General features: G+C 44.1%; 1 protein-coding gene across 3 annotated transcripts in view; it reads left to right on the top strand.

Annotated features, from left to right (window-relative positions):
• The first annotated feature begins 5,217 nt into the window (after positions 1-5,217).
• Positions 5,218-19,924, top strand: part of Sh3gl3 (SH3 domain containing GRB2 like 3, endophilin A3) — a 124,487-nt gene continuing 109,780 nt past the window's right edge. For 2 of the 3 annotated variants that reach the window (XM_032893304.1, XM_032893302.1), the window contains exon 1: positions 6,341-6,419. In XM_032893304.1, the coding sequence (XP_032749195.1) occupies positions 6,375-6,419 (45 nt within the window). In that variant the 5' untranslated portion in view covers positions 6,341-6,374. Of the gene's footprint in view, positions 5,615-6,340; positions 6,420-19,924 lie in introns of those variants that run through there. The other variant, XM_032893303.1, reaches the window with a different exon arrangement.

Raw genomic sequence — 19,924 nt, 5'->3', positions numbered from 1 at the left:
AGTTCTCTATTGGATATAGGGTTAGTAAAGATCTTTTCCCAATCTGTGGATTGCCATTTTGTCCTATTGACGGTGTCCTTCCTTTGCCTTACAGAAGCTTTGTAGTTTTATGAGGTCTCACTTGTCAATCGTTGATCTTAAGTCTTGAGTCTGAGCCACTGATGTTCTGTTCAGTTAATTTTCCTCTGTGCCAATGCATTTGAGGCTATGTCCTACTTTGTCTCTTATTAAATTCAGTGCAGCTCATTTCCTGTTGAGGTTCTTGATCCACTTGGACTTGAGCTTTGTACAAGGTGATAAATATGGATTAATTTGCATTCTACTATATGCAGACTGCCAGTTAGACCAGCACCATTTGTTGAAGATGTTTTCTTTTTTCCCACTGTATGGTTTTGGTTTTCTTGTCAAAGATCAAATGTTCATAGGTGTGTGGGTTTATTTCTAGATCTTCAATTCTTTTCCATTCATCTACCTATCTGTGTTTGCCATGTTTTTATTAATTATATTATTATTATTATTATTATTATTATTACTATTACTATTGCTCTGTAATACAGCTCGTGGTCAGGATAGTGATTCTCTAGAAGTTCTTTTATTGTTGAGAATTGTTTTCACTATCCTGGGTATTTTTGTTTTTCCATATGAAGTTGAGAATTGCTCTTTCTATATCTGTGAAGAATTGTGTTGAAATTTTGATGAGGATTGCATTGAATCTGTAGATTGCTTTTCCTAAGATGGCCATTTTCACGATGTTAATCCTATTGATCCATGGGCATGGGAGACCTTTCCATCTTTTGAGGTCTTCTTTGATTTCTTTCTTCTGGGACTAGAAGTTCTTGTCATACAGGTCTTTCACTTGCTTGGTTAGAGTTACACCAAGATATTTTATATTATTTATGACTATTGTGAAGGGTATTGCTTCCCTAATTTCTTTCTCAGCCTGTTTATCATTTGTATAAAGGAAGGCTACTGCTTTGTTTGAGTTGATTTTCGATCAAGCCATTTTTCTGAAATTATTTATCAGTTGTAGAAGTTGTCTGGTAGAATTTTGGGGGTTGCTTATATATACTATTATATCATCTGTGCATAGTGATACTTTGACTGCTTCATTTCTAATTTGTATCCCCTTGATCTCCCTTTGTTGTCTAATTGTGTAAGCTAGAACTTCAAGTACTATATCGAATAAATAGGGAGAGAGTGGGCAACCTTATCCCTTACTTTAGTGGAATTGCTTCAAGTTTATTTGCATTTAATTTGATTTTGGCTGTTAGTTTGCTGTATATTGCTTTTATTATATTTAGGAATGTGCCTTGAATTCCTGATCTTTTCAATACTTTTAACATTAATGGGTATTGTATTTTGTCAAAGGCCTTTTCAGCATCTACTGGGATCTTCATGTATTTTTTCCTTTGAGTTTGTTGATAGAGTGGATTACGTTAATGGATTTCTGTATATTGAACCATCCCTGCATCCCTGCATCCCTGGGATGAAGCCTAGTTGATCAAGGTGAATGATTCTTTTGATGTGGTCTTGGATTCAGTTTGTGAGAATTTTGTTGAGTATTTTGCATAGAAGTTCATAAGTGGAATTGGTTTGAAGTTCTCTTTCTTTGTTGGGTCTTTGTGTGGTTTAGGTATCAGAGTAACTGTGGCTTCTTAGTATGAATTAGGTAGTGTTCTTTTTGTTTCTATTTTGTGGAATATATTGACGAATATTGACTGATATTAGCTCTTTTTTTGATGTTCTGGTAGAATTCTGCACTATCTGACCCTGTGCTTTTTTTGGTTGGAAGGTTTTGTAACGACTGCTTCAATTTCCTTAGGTTTTATGGGACTGTTTACATAGCTTACCTGATCTTGATTTAACTTGTCTAGAGAATTGTCCATTTCACCTAGATTTTCCAGTTTTGTTGTATATAGCCTTTTGTAGTAAGATCTATTGTTTTTTTTTTAAATTTCATCAGTTTCTGTTCTGTCCCTTTTCATTTCTGATTTTTAAAATTTGGATACTGTCTTTGTGCCCTTTAGTCGGCTAAGAGTTTATCTATCTTGATGATTTTCTCAAAGAACTAGCTCTTGGTTTTGTTGATTCTTTTACTGTTTTCTTTGTTTCTAATTCATTGACTTCAGTCCTTAGTTTGGCTTATTTCCTGCCCTCTACTCCTCTTGCCCCAAGGAGAAGTCAAGGACCATGAGGAAGACACCTAAGGAAACACTGAAAAGTACAGCGTAATACAAACCCAAAACGAGAGAATATAACTTCTTCTCAGCACCTCATGGAACCTTCACCAAAATTGGCCATATAACCAGACACAAAATCAGACTTAACAGATACAAGAAGATTGAAATAACCTCATGCATTCTCTTAGATCATTGTGGATTAAGGCTTGACTTCAAGAACAACAAAAACAACAGAAAGCCTATATACTCATGGAAACTGAACAACTCTAGTCAAATGATAACTCAGTCAGGGAAGAAATAAAGAAAAAAATTAAAGACTTTTTAGAATTCAGTGAAAATGATGGCACTTATGAGACACAATGTAAGCAGGGTTAAGAGGAAAATACATAGCACTATGTACCTACACCTGAAAGCTCTAGAACAAAAAGAAGCAAATGCCCTTGACTCTTAAACAGGGCATATTGAAATGTTCTGCACCTCAATGTTTTTATACTTGACTCATCAATGCCTAGAAGATATTCTGTTCTCCATTGCTTTGCTAAAGATGTGCTTCTGTCTATTGTTTCTTATATCTGAGAGTTTTGCTTTAAATGCTTCAAAGCAATTGCATTCTTCCAGTTTTAGACTGTCATGTCGTCAATCAAACATGACAATGTTTGCTCCTTTTATCCAAATAAAAGAACTATATCATCCTGTTAGCAGTTCTTTTGATTTCAATATTTATATTCCAACCTTTTATATATGCTACATAGATCTGAATTGATGCATTATTTTTATTAGTGGCTATTAATTTTATGAAATAATAGGTTTCATTGTAATATTTCATAGATGTGTAAAATGTACTTTGATCATATTTATTCCCCACTATTCTCTTCAGTAGTCAAGGGCATTTGCATATGGCCTCTGAACAGAAGCTATCAATCCTTAGGTAGCTGAGGGGTAATGATGTTGTAAAGGGCAACCCTTGAGATGACCAATGTGGTTTAAGCTAACTTGCAAGGCAGGCCTAGCAAGGTAGATTAAGACTTGGTTTAAGAGTTAACAGGTTAGTATTTCACAACATTAGTTAGGATGCTTTCTTCCTTCTCCATCTCATCTACCCAGGATCCTTTGAGGTCATCACCCTGACATTAGATAGATGTGAGTCCACATGACTAAACACAAGAGCTGTCAGTACCCACAGATTCCAAAGCTGGTGCACAGACAACATACAGAAATGTGGATGCAACTAACACAGTATTCTGTGCACCAGGGAGGAGTCAAGGAACATGGGAAAGATGCCTAAGGAAACACTGAGGCATACAACATAGTATGGGTTATCTCCGCAAGGTGCCATAACCCTAGTAAGTGCCCAAACATCTTCCAGTTCATAGGAGTGCTTGTCTGTATCTCAAGACTCTTCTGACTCCATCAGAGAGATATTTCACCTCTTGCAGACTCAGTTAAATAGTCAAAGGCACGTGTGTACCTCTTCTCTGAATGGAGGAACCATAGGCATGTGGGTGGCTGATGGGTGATGATTTTGTTAAGGGAGAGCCTTGGCATGGGCAAGGTAGCTTAAGCCCCCTCCTTCCTCTTCCCCCTCTTCCTCCTCTTCTTCCTCCACCTTCCTACAACACAGGGTCTCATTATGGCTGCCCTAGAACTCAATCTGTAGACTAGGTTTGCTTTGAACCTGCGGATATCTGCCTACCTCTGCCTCCTGAGTGTTGGGATTAAAGGTATGAGCCATTACTTCTGGCTTGAATCACACAATTTCAAACCTCTGCCATACATATGTAAAGTGTAAAAATCTTCAAGATGCTATTTGATCACAGTAGCAAAAGTCTAACATACCTTGACTTAAAAGCTCTTAATAACTCAAAAGTAGTTTAAAATTGTTTTTTGAATAACATTTGGACCAAAAAGAAACCAATGGCCAAAAATTATTTTTATAGAACAAGTAAAACATCCATGATGTTTATAAAGACAAAGCACAAAACCCAAGTCATTGTTAGTTCAATATCTGCTTATTATAAAGTAACAATAAAAATGAGTAAACCATGTAAATGTGTCTATAATGGAAGGATCCCTGAGTTTAAAAATGGGAAGAAACAATCTACACGTTCGCATTTGAATAAACCAAGAAGAGAGAGTATCACAAATGATCACATAAGGAAACGCAAATATGCTATTGTAATGGTGAATTCTCATCGTCAACCTGACAGGATTTGGAGTCACCTAGGAGACACATTCTGGATGTGCCCATAAGGGAGTTTTCAGAGAGGTTTGGCAGGAGGGAAAAACCTCTCTGAATGGCTGCCATGATCTCATGGCTGGGGCCCAAGACTGAACAGAAAGAGATAAAGGAGATAATAATCGGGTGGCAGTGTGAACCTCTCCCTGCTTCCTGACTGTCGATGCTGTGTGACCTGCTGTCTCGTGGTCTCCATGCTCCCATGGCCCCCAATGGAATCTGCCCTGTTCCCTAGGACAGAAAGTTCCCTTCAAATTGTGATTTCCCCCTCAAATCAGAACAAACCAAAATGAAACCTGCACAAACCTAATAAAACTATCAGCCATGAAAAAAAAAATTGCCAATCACCAGCTTTGAAAAGAACCTGACTCCTCAGGGGGCACAGGTTTAGGCTGTGCTGTTTAAACTCCTATTGGGTACAGAGGAGGTCAGCAGCTAAACATAGATTAGTTCAGGACAAGGGAGACCATCTTCTCAAAACCTGTTTAGTGTGGATGGGACAGCAGTGGTGACTGGTCATTTTGCTGTACTATTCTGACCCAGTGGTCATCCACCATCACACCATCTACCTCTGTCTGATGTCAGCAAGCCCTTGGCTAGCTAGGACCAAGAGTGTTGAGTCACATTCAATAACTTTGTCCCATGATGCTTGTTAAGGTGTCCACATCTTCTCTTATATCACAGGCAGGACACTGTTGACACCACACTTTCCCAGCCATTGTGAGCAAACCTAGGCACAGAGACCTGTGAGTCCTCACTCTGTCATACTAGGGTGAAGCTATGAGGGGTCAGGCAGGGCTGGGAGCCAGGAGCTAATGGTTCTGGAGAAATGCTAGAGCCAAAGAGAAGTCCGGATACAGGTGTGAACTGCGAGCATTGAGGACAACAGTAGTGTTGATGACCCCTGACCCGACGTTGGGAAGCGTCTACAGAATGCCATTTCTTTTAGGTAGAGACTGAAAGTTGGATGGTGTTTGTGTTGGTGTGAAGCATTGCTGAAGTGGATTGAAGGCATTGGGAGCCACAGGGCCTTTGAAAGGTCAGATTCAGGGAAAGTAGACTTGTTGGTGGCACAAGAATTGATGCAAGCTCCGTTTCTGTGACTGGGTAGACATACTGTTCAGTAAGGACCTCTAGACCCTGTGGAAAGGGTCCGGTGTATAGGACTCTCCCGAAGACCAGTCTGAACAAATCTCTGGTAAGTAGTGGAATGGAAGACCCTGTTTCTGGCACCTATAGACTGGTTCTTGGTGTAGCCGATAAGAGGCTCAGCTCACCTATGAGACTAGTTCTAAATGTATTAAGTAAACTACCAGGTAACTCTCCCAGGGGAGTCCAAACCACTCAGGCAGACTGTGCCTAAAGTACATACCTAACCGTCCACAAGCAGGTTTCTCACGTCTAACTATAGTTCCCGGTTCCTGTGGTTCCTGTGATGTTTCTCTACTTGAGATGCACATCCCAGCGTTCGTTCCTCACAACACACATCTAAACTAGCAGGGCTGGGGTTTGGAGAGGGGAGATCTTGCTACTAGTGAGTAAAAGCAGGTTTCCCACCAAGACCCTGAAGAGTAGAGAGACCTCTCGCCCAGAACAATTGCAGAGCCAGCTGCATCCCAAGCCCTACGGAAGAAGTCCTGAGAGGCTGGACAACCCAGGGCCAGCCGTTCCACTGGTCCTCCTCCTGGCTCAAGAGCTCCTGGTCGCCACGCAACAATGAAGCGTGGGCGGTCCCAGAAGCTTCATTTGCATGCTGCCGCGGCTCGACCAATGAGCTGCGTTGGGGCCTCGAAACACCGTGTTGCTATCTGCGCGCGCGCGTGTGCCAGTGTGACAGCGCCGTGGCGGTGGCCGTGGCCGTGGGGCGCGCGGCGACCGCCAGGGTGCCCGCTCCGCTCAGCGTCGCGGCCGCGTGGCCCGGAGCCCCAGAGACCACCCCGGGCGGGGGCGCCGCCGCGATGTCGGTGGCTGGGCTCAAGAAGCAGTTCCACAAAGCCAGCCAGGTAGGGAGGCGCGCTTGAGGGGTTTCTGGAGGCGGCGTCTCCAGGGGTTGCGGGCCATAGACTCGGGGTCTCCACAGTCCTCTTTCGGTCTGGGTTTCTGGTCGCCTATGAAGGCGCGGGGGCGGGTAGCGGTCGCGCGCTCTGGGCTGCGCGTGTTGGTGCCTCCTCCCCTGAGTCTCGGGTCTCCCGCTGCGCCCTGGCGGTTGTAAATCTGACCGGTTCGGCTGGCAAGGGATCGGAGGTGGTGGGCTTGGGGGATGAGCTCCGAGAGGAGATCCTTCGGGACCAAGACTGTGGTAGGCCTCCCTCCTACCCGAATCTCCAGTCTGTCCGTTGGGAAACCTCCCCCACCCCCATTCCTCCGGACGCTGAACTTGCCCCCTGGCTGGGGCTGGGTAGTCTTTCCCGAGGTTGGGACTCATCGCTGTGGTCCTTCCCTTGCTGGCCGTCTTCACTGGGTTGGCTGGAGGTTGGCACCAGGTTCCTGCTCTCAAAGAGAGTGTGATGAGGAGACCCAAAAAACACACGTAAACAAACCGTGCTAGACACACCTCCGCGGAAGAGAGTGGCAGGTGACTATGTGGGAGCTTAATGGGAAGCTTCCAGGAGGTGAAGACATGGCATTTGGGGATTAAGCTCGAGAAAGGATTGTGGCTATAGACTGTTATAGGAGGAGGGCTTTCTGAGTAGAAGAAGCTGGAAACAGGGACACAGGAAAGTGTGTGTGTGTGTGTGTGTGTGTGTGTGTGTGTGTGTGTGTGTGTGTGTATCACAAGCAAACTTGCTTTCTAACACTACTCTAACAGCAGTGGTAGAGCCCATGTTGTAAAAATCTGTTCACCGGCACCTGCGGAATTTTTTGCTCTGTCTCCATTTCCTTCCCAGCCTCAGTTTAGCTAGAACCCAGGTGGGCCAATCGTATATGGAGTTCACATCGGTGGCCATTCCCCACTCCTGCTCTTCCCTCATATCGATCTTGAGATTGCAGCTGGCCTTAGAAAATTCTTTTTCTCTATTCCAGGCGGAAAGACACTGCTAGTCCCCCAGTCACAACTGTCCACAAGGAAACTAAGTGATGGCTGTTTCCAGCAGGAGACATAGGACAGACAGTGATGCTATTCAGGGTGATAGAAATCCTGGAGGAGGGGCATGCTTGGTGAGAGTAGAGATGCTGGAATGGCTCTTGGATCTCTAGTACTTAAAAACGCCAGTGGGATATTTCAGTTGTCATTTGCTTTTGGGCCATTGGCATATCCTACTCTGGAATCTGCAAGTAGTGATTTTGGGGAAATTCCAATTAAAATGGACGTTTTAAAATGGGAGAGAGACTAGTGGAGTCACACACAGTAGTACTTAAAGAGAAACTCTAGGGGACGCCACTCTCACCACAGGCACTGGCCACACTTGGACAGTGCTTAGCCCAGTGCTTGCTGGGCAGGGAGTACTCCATAAATGTATGTGTAATAAATGAACAATAGTGAGGTTCAGAAGGAATGACTGCTATCACAAGATCATGAGAGGGGCGGGGAGGAGTCGAGTCATACAGAGGGGTGGGTAAGCTGGCAGCTTCTACTTCTTTGGTAATGCTGGAGCAGCTAGGAGTCCCAGAGCCTCTGTGAGCTATGCCATGCTTGAATAACTGCTGGCCATGCTGTGACATTGTCTTCCTTAGCCCTGGCAGGAAATAGGGCCCTTTGTTTTACACGCACATGCACACATGGGCGCGCACATGCACACACACGCACACAGGTACACACGCACGCACACGCACATGCACCCCACTTCTTGGATATGAACTTTATAGGAACGGTCTTGTGATCACCCAGACTGAGCCCCTAGGCACTTCAGGATGGCTTGTGACCGTGTTGCAGAGTGGGTGATTGAAATCCTTGGATGTTATTGGAGTTGAGGAAGTCTACTGTGACAGGAGGCTTAGTTCGATTCCTTCTAACCAATCAATTCAAAATAACATGAGACCTTCCAGGGACCATCACTGTCCTTGGGGGGCAGGTGTGTTTCTACCTAGGCTCTAAACCTTTCCTTCCTATCTCTGACATCATTTGTACTTCATTTGAAAAGAGAGACATTGCAGACTCTCTCTGGACTTATTATTGTGTGGTTAAAGTACCTGACAGATAAGCTTCAAACCTGTTTTAGATATTTCCATACTTCCTGTTCTTCTCTCCCCTGCATCTAGATCTTATAGAGCCCAGTCTAGCCTCAGGCCAAGCATGATCATAAGCTTCTGAGACCCCACTTCTACCTCTCCAGGGCCGGGAAGACAGGAGGAAGCACTCAGCATAGTTTTGCTGCTGAGGACTGAACCCAGGGCTTCGTGCATGCTAGGCAAGCACTCTCCTATCTGAGCCGCATCCCCGCCCTCAGACTTCTAGAAGTCTTTCTTAGAAATTATGCAGTGCAACCAGCTTGGAGAAATTAGGTTTTGTTTAATTTAATACAAGGGAGCAGAGTAATAAAAAATGCCAGATGTTCTCAAACAGCATTTCCACAGCGGGCTTTAATTCACTTGGAGCTTTCCTGGGGCAGGGAAAGGGAGTCCCGAATGACATCAGTGGTTAATAATTCCAAGGGATTCAAGGCTGGCTCCTTGCCATGATCAGTTCTGCGACCTTGGAAACGTGACTTAACCCAACTGGGCCTCCTTGGCTTTCTCTCTGTATGATGAATGAGAGGATTCAGAGGTCAGGTTCCTGTGATAAACTTGATTGGGCAGTGTCTGCAAAACTCTGAATATACTAAAAGAAATGTTGGATTGTATGCTTTTAACTTTTAAAAGGTGTGTGTGTGTGTGTGTGTGTGTGTGTGTGTGTGTGTGTGTGTGTGTACTATGTAGTGTGTGGGTGCCTGAGGAGGCCAGAAGGGAGCATTGGATCCCTTGGAGCTACTAGGGTTCTAGGTGGTTGTGAACCACTCAGTCTGAGTATTGAGAACTGAGCACTGTATTTACCACTGTACTGGAAGAGCTGAGAGCTTTTAATCATAGAACCATTTCTCCAGTCCCTTGATTGTACACTATAAATAAGCTGCATAGTATGTGAGTTTTAAGTGTTGCACACACTCACACACATATGCAGACACATGCATATGTGCATACATGTACCCACACATGCATACACACACTCAAACACAGACACATACCTGCACGTGCGTGCACAAACACGCACACAAGAGAGAGACCATCCATGCATCCATCTAGATTGTGTGTGTGTGTGTGTGTGTGTGTGTGTGTGTGTATCTCAGTTCTGAAATTCTTTTTTTTCTTTTTTCGGAGCTGGGGATCGAACCCAGGGCCTTGTGCTTGCTAGGCAAGCGCTCTACCGCTGAGCTAAATCCCCAACCCCTCAGTTCTGAAATTCTTAAATAATTTACTTAAAACGTTTCAGAGAAAGACAAAGACAATAGGGACCTTTTACAAGTCAGGGAGTCTGGAGCATGGAAGGGTAAAATGATGGGATGCCCTGGCTGACTGCCCCTCCTTTCCTAATCCTCCTCTGTCATTGAGGAACAGAGCCCTTTGCTCCCCAGAAGATGAGCTGTCAGCTCTGGAGATGATGCCTCATTGTGCCAGGTTTCTTGAGTTTGTCACCCAACACTTTTAAAACTCTTTACCGAAGTTTAAAATAGAACCAGTTGTTCTTCCGCAGGGATGTGAGTGGAGTCGGTGGAAGGAGATGCAGAGTTCAGGGATGCCACCGTGGCTTCTTGCTGAGTACAACACATGAGCAGTAAAGATGCGCTCTGGTGGTGTGCCCGTGGTCATTCACTGAGTCACACTGGCTGTGCTTTGTTTCCTAGTACTTTCTCTTGACACAGTCACTGGTGGTGCTCAGGCCTGCATGCTCTACTAACAGACATGTTCTTTTCATCCAGGACCTTCTGACCACCTAGGGGCTTGGGTCATGTTCCTGAGAAAGTCCAGGGACCAATGTCATTTCTCCTCTCTTCCTCTCCCGAGTCATGTAGGCTCCATGTTGAATTTACTTCTTTGTGGCTTCTATGCAACAGGACTGACCTGACAACATAGTAGGAGATGAGGAAGCCCTTAAGTTAGCGTTTTAGTAACTCATTCTCTCTCCTTTAATGCATCAAGCTCAAAAAGGCTGAGTGTCCTTCAGGGGCCCTGACATATGCCCTGCAGACACTGCCTGTGAGGCTGGCCATTTAAGGGCATTGCTTCAGAGGAAGATGGCCCTGGTAAGTGATTAGCTTCTCTAGGGAGACAATGAATGTCTTTTGTTTCACTTTCTCATTAGAGAAAAAGATAAAAATGCACTTTGGGAAATCCATAATGATTTATTTTTTTCTCTTAGATGCATTGGAAAAAATATCGAAGAGAAAACATTCTTGCTGTCTTTTCCCACAGACTGCTTGACAAATGAATCCATAAATCTGAACACTTTGGTTTAAAAGCCAGGGTCCTAGAATAGATGTCCAAACCAAATTGATTAGGAGTTTTGTTTTTTTTTTTAATAACTGAAAGATCCAATAGATTAGGAGTTTTGTTTTTTTTTTAATAACTGAAAGATCCAATATAAGGCAAACAGTTTTTACATTTTCTTCTAGAAAGTAAAACTATAACTCAGGGTGTCCTTTGGGATTTAACTTTAAAGCACACTGGAAATGAGTTACTCCCTGACTAGATGACATTTTAGCTTTATTAAGTACTTTGAATACAATTGTATTTCCCACAGGAAGTATGTGGAGGGTTGTGTGCCGTGTAGGGGCACGGTGACCCAGAAACTGAAGTTGTTGGTAAACAGATGGACACAATGCTTCTCTAGTCAGCTAAGTGGCAGGTAAAAGTGTCGTGGATGTTGGAACTCAGCAGAGTGTGGCCAGTTAGATTCTTTCCACCTCTGCGTTCCTGACACCCAGGAAGTGCCACGTTGGGCCGGGAGGGGTTCATCATGGAACTGCGTAGATGCCTGCATTTCCAGTGCCTCTCTGAAGCAGCCTCTCATAGGCCCAGCTCATCACCCATGGTGGTGTCTTTCACTCAGCTCCTGGTTCTCTTTCCTTTTCCAGACAGTTTGAGTGTGATCCCTAGTTCTTTATATAGGTGAGGGTGACCTTGAACTTCTGACCCTCACTACCACAGTGTTGAGGTTGTAGGCATGTGCCATCTTGCATTTTCCTGGGAGCTCCTGCTTTTTAGTGATGATTCTTGTTGCTTTCCCGGGTTGCTCTCTGCCCTCTGGTAGCAGAGCTGGGGCTGTCTCAGGCTCTGTGACTTGCATTCATGCCTCTGCTCTGGGCCACACTTCAGTAGACCAGAGGTCCTGTTTGCTCATGTGTGGGTGGGGTTTTTTGTTTTTTGTTTTTTTTCCTCTGCTTCTCTTGGTGTAATAAGGAACAAAATACAGGTGGCTAGTTGCTCCACAGCGCCTCCAAAACCTGTCATTTTCATCGCTGCAGGGGCTTTGGTCCTGTGGCTGCATCTCTCTTCAGCATTTCTTTGTTCGCGAGTCATTTTAATCAGCATGGAGATATGAGTTCTCCTATCTCAAAAAAGACAAAATCCTCCTTTGGCCGAGCCTCTCCCTCCACTCTCTGCCTCGCTCTCTTATCAGCAGGTATTCACTCTCTCTTGGTTTCTGTCACACATTTTCTTTTCAGCCCATTCCAACTGAGCTTTCTCCTGTGCTTTGAAGCCATGCATGTTTTGGTCTTAAGTGGCCTTCGGCCTGATAGCCACTTCCACACTGGAACTCTGGACAGCATTTGACGAGTTGTCTGAGGACAGCACCTGCCTGAGTTCCTCTGAGTTTAATCGGCCAGCGGCCCCCTCCAGTCTCTGTCAATGGCTCTTCATCCCTTGACGGCACAGCGCTGTGCTGGGCCCGTGCTACGGCTCCGGTTTTCTCTCTAGACTTGCACTCTTTCAAGGAGGCTTGCCCACGTTTAAATACAGCATGTCCTCTGATGAATCTCAACATTGTGTTTTCGGTTGCAGCCATAAATCAGTGCTGCCGTTCCTCTTAGATATCAGGGTCAAGACAGTTAAGCAGGATCTTTTGTCTGTATGCTCTTGCATTTTTCTACTGGCGATCTCAGACATTTGCTCCATCTCTTAAGGAAAACAAAACCAAGCACATCACATGAGTTTATTGGTGTGCGCTTCCTCCTGGCCTTGCTCTGAAAGTATATCCTTAATTTAGTGGCTGCTGTCTGTCACTGCTGATGCTGATCTGCTCTGGTTACTTTTCCCTGTCCCCATGGCTGCAGTAGCTTCCTAACACATCATTAGACTTCTGTGTCTGCCCTCCTACATACATCTGTTTACTCACAGTGGCCAGATGCTCTTCCAAGGATACAGCTCAAGAAAGCAAAAGATTAAAAATGCCTGTGAGGAAAGGAAGTGATCTGTTGTTGTTGGGAATAGATTTTTTAGAAGTTACTGTAGAGAACAGTGTGGAACTCCATGTTATCTAGCTATTCCCCTTCTGGGCCTAGAACCAAAGCAGGGGGCCTAAGAGCCACCTGTGCATCTGTGCTTACTGTGCAGTTAGTCACAAGAGCTGCAGAATTGACCTAGGTGCTTCTCAGTGGGTGGACGGATAAAGGAAGTGTGACACACAATGAATTATTATACAGTCACAAAGAAGAAATAAAATCCTGTCAACTGACTGTGGTACATGTTGTTAAGTGAAATAAGCCACATGTAGAAAAGCAAGTTCATGCTGTAGCTATTGAAATACCATATAAACTTCATTAATAGACTCAGCGGATGTATACTGTAATGAAAGTGTCTCTAAGGCCATGTTAGTCTAGTGACTTCAGTGTCTCCATTGTCTTCTACATGGATATAAAGCACAAACTTAAAATGTCAGTTTTCACTGTGGTTGTTTCTTTGCTCTTATATCTTTCTGACATTAATTTAGCTAATCAGCTTCGCTTCGATTTCAGCCTGCCTATAATCCAATATTTGAAGTATGTTGCTTGGTCAAAGTGCAGTCAGATTTTGTGTTGATCATTTTGCTTTGACAAAATGTTCAGTAGAAACAAATCAAGGAAAAAGGATTAACCTTTGGCTCACAGTTTCAGAGGGAGTTCATTTTGTCATAGGGGACAAGCATGGTGATAGGAGTGGTTCCTCCTGTAGTGGTAGAAGCAGTAGAAGGCAGACACTCACATGGTGCTAGCCAGGAGCAGTCCAGAACCCGAGATGAATGACACTGTCAAAGGCAAAGGCCCCCAGTGACCCATTTCTACCAGCCTGGCCTGACCTCCTAAAGTTGCCATAGCCTTCCAAACAACATTTCAGTTTGGGGATAAAGTATTCAAAACTGAGGGGAACATTCAAATTCAAATCCTAGCTGTCAAGCTTCATTAATCTGCTCTTCCAGCCTGTTTTTTAAGTGTTAAATTTAGGCCATTTACATTTAATGTAATCATTTACATGTAAAGGCTAAAGACTGCCATTTTGCTTATTTTTATTTGTTGGTTGTGTTTTGAATTTTTCTTTTTTACTCCACCTTTCTCTGTGTTAAAGTTTATTTGAATTTTTTGTGGTGTTTTCATATGGATATTTTTGTATAGACTTGTAATGGCTATTATAAATGTAAACAACTCATTACAGTTTACCAATATTGCCATCTTAACAGTTAAAATGAATATATAAAACTTACTTCCCTTTATTTCCCCTCTCTTCCTGATTTACTGTATAATTACATTAATTACATCCCCTCTTCACAAGAAGCACATGAAGCACTGTTATAATTTGTTCTTTAACCATTAAAAGTCATTTAAAAAGCTCAAGAGAGAAGCAGTTTTTTTTGCTTACCATGATCTGTCTTCCTTTCTGAGGTTACACGTTTCTTTATTATTTCCTTTCTTTCTTTAGAGAACTTGTTTTTCAGCCATTCTGTCAGTGTAAGAGGCTGGTGGCAAGCTCTTAATTTTCTTTGATCTGGGAATGCTTTCATTTTTCTGTTACTGCTGAAGGGTTTCTGCTGTGGACAGATGACCTGTGGTGGTGAGTCTTTTCTTTCTGCTCATGGAAACTGTTGTAGCACTTTCTTTCTAACATCCATGATGTGAAATTAAATACGGCCATCAGCTGAATCTGTGCTTTGAATTCCCACATGGGCCACGCTGTTACAACTCACACCAAACCTACCCCAGAATGTTACAACTCACACCAACCTACCCCAGAGTATAATGCGAAGACTTTAGCCAACCCCGAACAGCCAGCCACACTTCCACTGCCAAACACGAAGCTGGTGATCTGGCTTCTCCATGTGGCTGCTGTGTTTTGCTTTAGAAAGCTCAGCTCACATTGCTGGGCGAGTTCCTCTGCACCCACCTCTCCTCATCCTGAGTGCTGTTCCTGTCTCAAAGCTGTTTTATTTTCCTTTTTATTGACATTTTTATATATTAACTCTAAAAACGCTGATGGATTTCACTGTGAAATTTCTCAGGACCTACAGAATGTGCCTCCATCCTTTTCCTTTGTTTTCCCTCTTACCAGTGCCCTCCCTACCAGTGCCCTCCCTACCAGTGCCCTCCCTACCAGTGCCCTCCCTCCACCCAAGACCCATGTCTCTTTAAATCTAGCTTTTTGCTTGTAAAAGAAGAGAAATTTGCTTTTTTCTGTCTACCTTAACATGAGGATCTCTAGCTCTCCTTACTTTCCTGAAAATGATGTAATTTCATCATTTTTCGTGCCTGAATAAAACTCCATGGATGTGTATAACACATTTCCTGTTTCTGGTCTTCCGGCCTTGGATGTCTAGACTGGTTCTGTGTCTTGACGTTGTGAATAGTGCAGATACTTTCGTGGCTTGTGAGCCCAGAGTCCTGTATTTGGATCCCATAGGAGGTCAGTTTTAAGGCTTGTTGAGGAACCTTCATAATGATATGTATAGTACCTGGACCAATTTACAAGCCCACAGTGACATGTAAGGGTCCTCCTCCCTGGCCTGTCTCTTCGCTCGCACCTTCATCAGCACTTATGGTCATTCCCTCTCTTGACAGTAGCCATTCTGAGTAGGGTGGGGTGGAGGCTAACTGTAGGCTTTACCTGCATTTCCCCGGTGGCCAAGGGTGGGTGAACACTTTTCATCTTGGCTCTTTGTGTCAAGTTAATCTCTTGACTGTGCTTCCTGATCTGGGACATTTTGAGTCACTTGAGTATCATTTCTGTCTCTGCTTCCAAGATGTTTTCAGTTTTAGTTTTGGATGTCTGACTAGTTTAGATGTCTGACTAGTTTAGATGTCTGACTAGTTTAGATGTCTTGATGTAGGTTCCCTCTTTATCCTGTTCGCTGTGCACTTGGCTCGTGGAGTCAGTAGCTATGTCTCTGCCAAATTTGGAATGGTCACTCGCCATCTTTGAGAGTTTTACAGCCCTGTTCTTTCTCCTTGCCTTCTGGGGCTCCAGTGGCATGGATATTGAGTGTTTTTGTTATTATCTTTCATGCCTCTGGGGCTGTCTTCTTTTCTCCCAGCTTATTCCTTTCTCTCTCTTGTTCAGGTTGGGTAGTTTGTATCACCCTGTCTCTCAGTTCATACTTTATTTGTTTCCTGCACACACAGTTTTAAAGTCCGACTTTAGAATTTTCAATTCTTGCATCTTATTTCTGTCATCTATATGTACATTTTTGCTGAGATTTTTTCTGTTTACTTGTTCCAAGCCTTTGACAATTTACCGGTCCCCCCAACCCCTTTAAGCATTGATGCTGTAATTGTAATGTCTGTCATCTTGGTGTGGGCATCTAGTGATTGTCTTTCCTCATTCAACTTGAACTTTTCCTAGCTCTTAGGATGAGTGATTGTTTAAAATTTGAAATCTAAAGGTTGGGATTTAGCTCAGTGGTAGGCGCTTGCCTAAAAGCGCAAGGCCCTGATTGGGTCCTCAGCTCCAAAAAAAAAAAAAAAAAAAAAGAAATCTGGGTATTTGGCTATTATGAGATTCTGAATCCTACTTAGATGGCTGTGATTTATGGGTTTTATTTGACACTGCTGTGGTCAGGAAGGGAATGTCACTGTCATGTCCCTTCCAGGCAGAGGAAGGCCCAGCTTCCTGTCCAAGACTCTGCTGGCTTTAGGAATAGGAATACCTCATTGTTGCCCAAGGCCTGGGGCTTCTGATGCCCACCAGGCCCCCCTGATGCCTCTCTGTCTGGGAGGAGTGGGAAAACCTTGTTACTGTTCCCCACTTGGTCTCACCCTGCATTGTAGAAGGGTGGCCTCATTACCCTGGTCACGATGGATGAACTAACTCTCCACTCAGCCTATGCGGCCTACTTCCCTGGACAGGAGGGCAAGAAATGGAAGTTGGGTTCCCCACATGGCCTTCACTGATACTAAAGGTGGGGAAGGCAGGGCTTTACTATGTTGAGGATGACAGTATCATTTGTCTACTCTGCACAAGAGGGGACAGGGATAAATAAGTTAACTCATTACATTTGGCCAAAGGTGGATGACTAGTCTTCACTGAGAACAATTGTGGGGCCATGGATCTGTCTGTCTATCCATCCACTCCCCCACCCACCTATCTATTCTATTCTATTCTAATCATCTATCCATCCATCTATTGTCTATCTGTTATCTATTTAATATCTCTTTACCTACCTACTTATCTATCATCCATCATTTATCTTTACCTTTCTCTTTCTTTTTCTATGTGGTGTGGCCCTGAGGAAGCAGTTACACTATGAGAGTTATCCGCCTCTCTAGCGACCACTTGCTTGCTCTATGGCTGAGGGAGAGCTGGGCTTCCTCCTCCTCTTCTTCTCTTTTGGAACAATTTTTCTCTAAGCTCACTGGCATTTTTAGATTGCTAAGTTCTTCAGCTCCAACACTGAGGGAACTCGCTAACATGCCATTCTTGGGGGTGGGTATGTCCAGTGTATGACCACTGTATTTCTTGTCTCCTCTTCGAGTCATCTTGTGTTTGAGCTGCAGACAGTGCCCTGAGCTTTAGTTAGAGTCACTGGGAGGAATTTGGAAAGTACATCTACTCCATCGTTCTGAAACAGAAGTCTTTGTGTCATCTGATTTTAATTCCCTTCTTGTTGGGTGTTGGATCATTTCTTGTCGTGTTTACTCCTTATGGTGTCCCAAGCCTCCCTTGCCTCAGGAAGCTGTCTGCTGGTGTCGCATGAGCCTGACACACAGTGGGTACTGAGGAAGCTGTCTGTCTGCTGGTGTCGCATGAGCATCCAGCAGACAGTGAGGACAGTGAGTTAGGGCCTACTTCTGATGCTTCTAGGCTACAGTTTGCTGAGATCTTCCTCATCTTGGGAGGGGGTCTTCAAAGTCTTAATTTTCATATTAAATGTCCTAGTTTTGAAGTAGTGGTAATTAAACTTCTAAAACGTTGTGAGTGCTAAAAGACAGTGATGAACTATTGAGGTCCAGTGTGCTTGGCTTCAGTCCTTTAGCCTTGAGGATGTGAGTGGCTTTGAATCATTTATGCACAGGTTGCCTGCCTTTTTGTTGGCTTTGGGTAGATGATGAGCATGACATTGGCAGTGCTTTTGCTCAGGAGCTAAAATTGGGTCCCTGCAGAGATGGCTCTTGGTCTTTTGTGGGGACATTTCTTGAAAATTCATTTAGCATCTGCCTGTGTGAAGAGCTCAGTGGCTTCCATCAAAAACTGTGACATGATCAGGGAGAGGGGCCTGTGGACCTGACAGTCCTGAGTGGGAGACATGAGTGGGCAGCCTCATCCAGCTGCGCAAAAGGTAGCAGGACATGAAATAGAACTCAGTAAGACCTTGCTTGGAGCGACCTGTTTAGGAATATTTTGAGACAGGATGCAAGGATAGGTAGTCTTTCTTAAGGCAGAGATATAATGCTACTCTGTGTGCTCGTTTGAACATTACATCTCAGAAGTGAAAGTGACATATGTATAGCAGAACTTAGTTTCATATGACTCATAAAATTTGGTAAAAGGAAGTTAACATCCATTCTTGAACCTTGTCCCTGCTGGACTTCTAAATTTCAAATTGGTGTTTTGGATCAAGGCTTTTTCTATGAGAAGTCATCATGGCCATAAGTCGTAGAAGCCATAGCAATGGCTCTTTAAGATTTGTGCTTGGTCTGACAGGTGAACATCCTTGAGTAGGGCCGATGCTGTCCTATGGATAGCAAAGGTGGATGTCTCCAACACCATGGCTTCCCTACTTCCACTTGTCTTGCTTTTCTGCAGGGGACAGAGCCCCAGCAGGATCTGAAGAAATGGAGACAGGGACACTGGGAAAATAGAGGGCTTCTTGGGCTTGGATTGGCTCATCTGGAAAGGGGTTACTAATTGTCCTTCCAGCTGTCTGTGAGGGCCACAATACCAAGTGGCTAAAAGCTTTGAAGTTTGTTGTGGGGGGAGGGTGAGAGCACCAAGAGGACTCACAGTGTGGGAAATGGGTGTCCTGGAAGAGCGAGGAAGCTGAAGTGTGACCTTGAGAGAGTAACTTTAACTTTCCCTAGGGTTTGGCTTCCTTATCTGGAATTGGGGGCATTTTGGGACCAATATTGGAAATCATTTCCAGAGTTCATTTATTGAGTGCCTTTCATTTATGCTGACTGTAGAAGGCACTGACAAACTCGATCTTCACAGCCATCTGTTACAATGATTCTAATTTAATAAATGATGCCAGACTAGAGACTTGACTAACATCTAGGGAGTGCCAGGACTAACACATCTCCTTCCTATGACCCTTAAAGTATCCAGTGAGCAAGGCCAAGGGCCATTCTGGAGTTCACAAAGCTTTCTCATCTCGCTACAAAGGGCTCTCCCTCTGCTGATATTCCTTGTATCGTGAACACGTGATTTCTAAGGACAAAAGAACCCCGGGCCAGAGAGTTACTTCTTCCCTGGGACAGAGAAGACAACTTCCCACTGTCTGGTTTTTGTTCACAGTTGCTTTTTACAAAGAACTGAATCAGAATCCATGAATCATGTACGAGTGTGGATTTCACCATGTGTCCCAAGTTTGCAGGTGATCCACGGGGCTTAGGGAAATACTCAGTGAGCGTTTGGCAGCACAGTGGATGGAACCATTCTCTCTTGCTTACGTGTATCCTTGGGAGATGGTCTGTGTGGTCACCCATGTTTTCTTTTCCCTTTCCCCTTTCCCCTTTCCCCTTCCCCTTGACTCTTCTTGGCTTTGAAACCAACAGCTTTTTCCCGAGCAATCATTAGAGACCCGCAGACCGCACTATTGATCTTGTCTAGAATCTACAATATTCTTCCCTCTTGGTTGTTTGTGTAGCTTCTCCTTCGAGTGTCTCCTTGATTTCTCACTATCACTCGCTCTGTCCTACGCAGGTGCTGCCTAACTGAATAGTCCTCCCACACACCACCTGCCCATCCCCCACGGAACACCCCAGTGTCACAGCCACGTGGCTCCTGTGTGACAGAACACTGTGCTCTGTTGCCATTAGAATGCATTTGATCTGTTATTCCATCCTCCCCCCAGGGTTCACTTCAGAGGCCTGGGTAGACACTCTAATTTCCCATCTGGGCACGTTTCTAACGG

This window comes from Rattus rattus, chromosome 2 (assembly GCF_011064425.1).
Source record: "Rattus rattus isolate New Zealand chromosome 2, Rrattus_CSIRO_v1, whole genome shotgun sequence".
NCBI classification, from domain to species: Eukaryota; Metazoa; Chordata; class Mammalia; order Rodentia; family Muridae; genus Rattus; species Rattus rattus.
The sequence above is the reverse complement of the archived record's forward strand: the minus strand, read 5'-3'. Positions and strand labels throughout refer to the sequence as shown.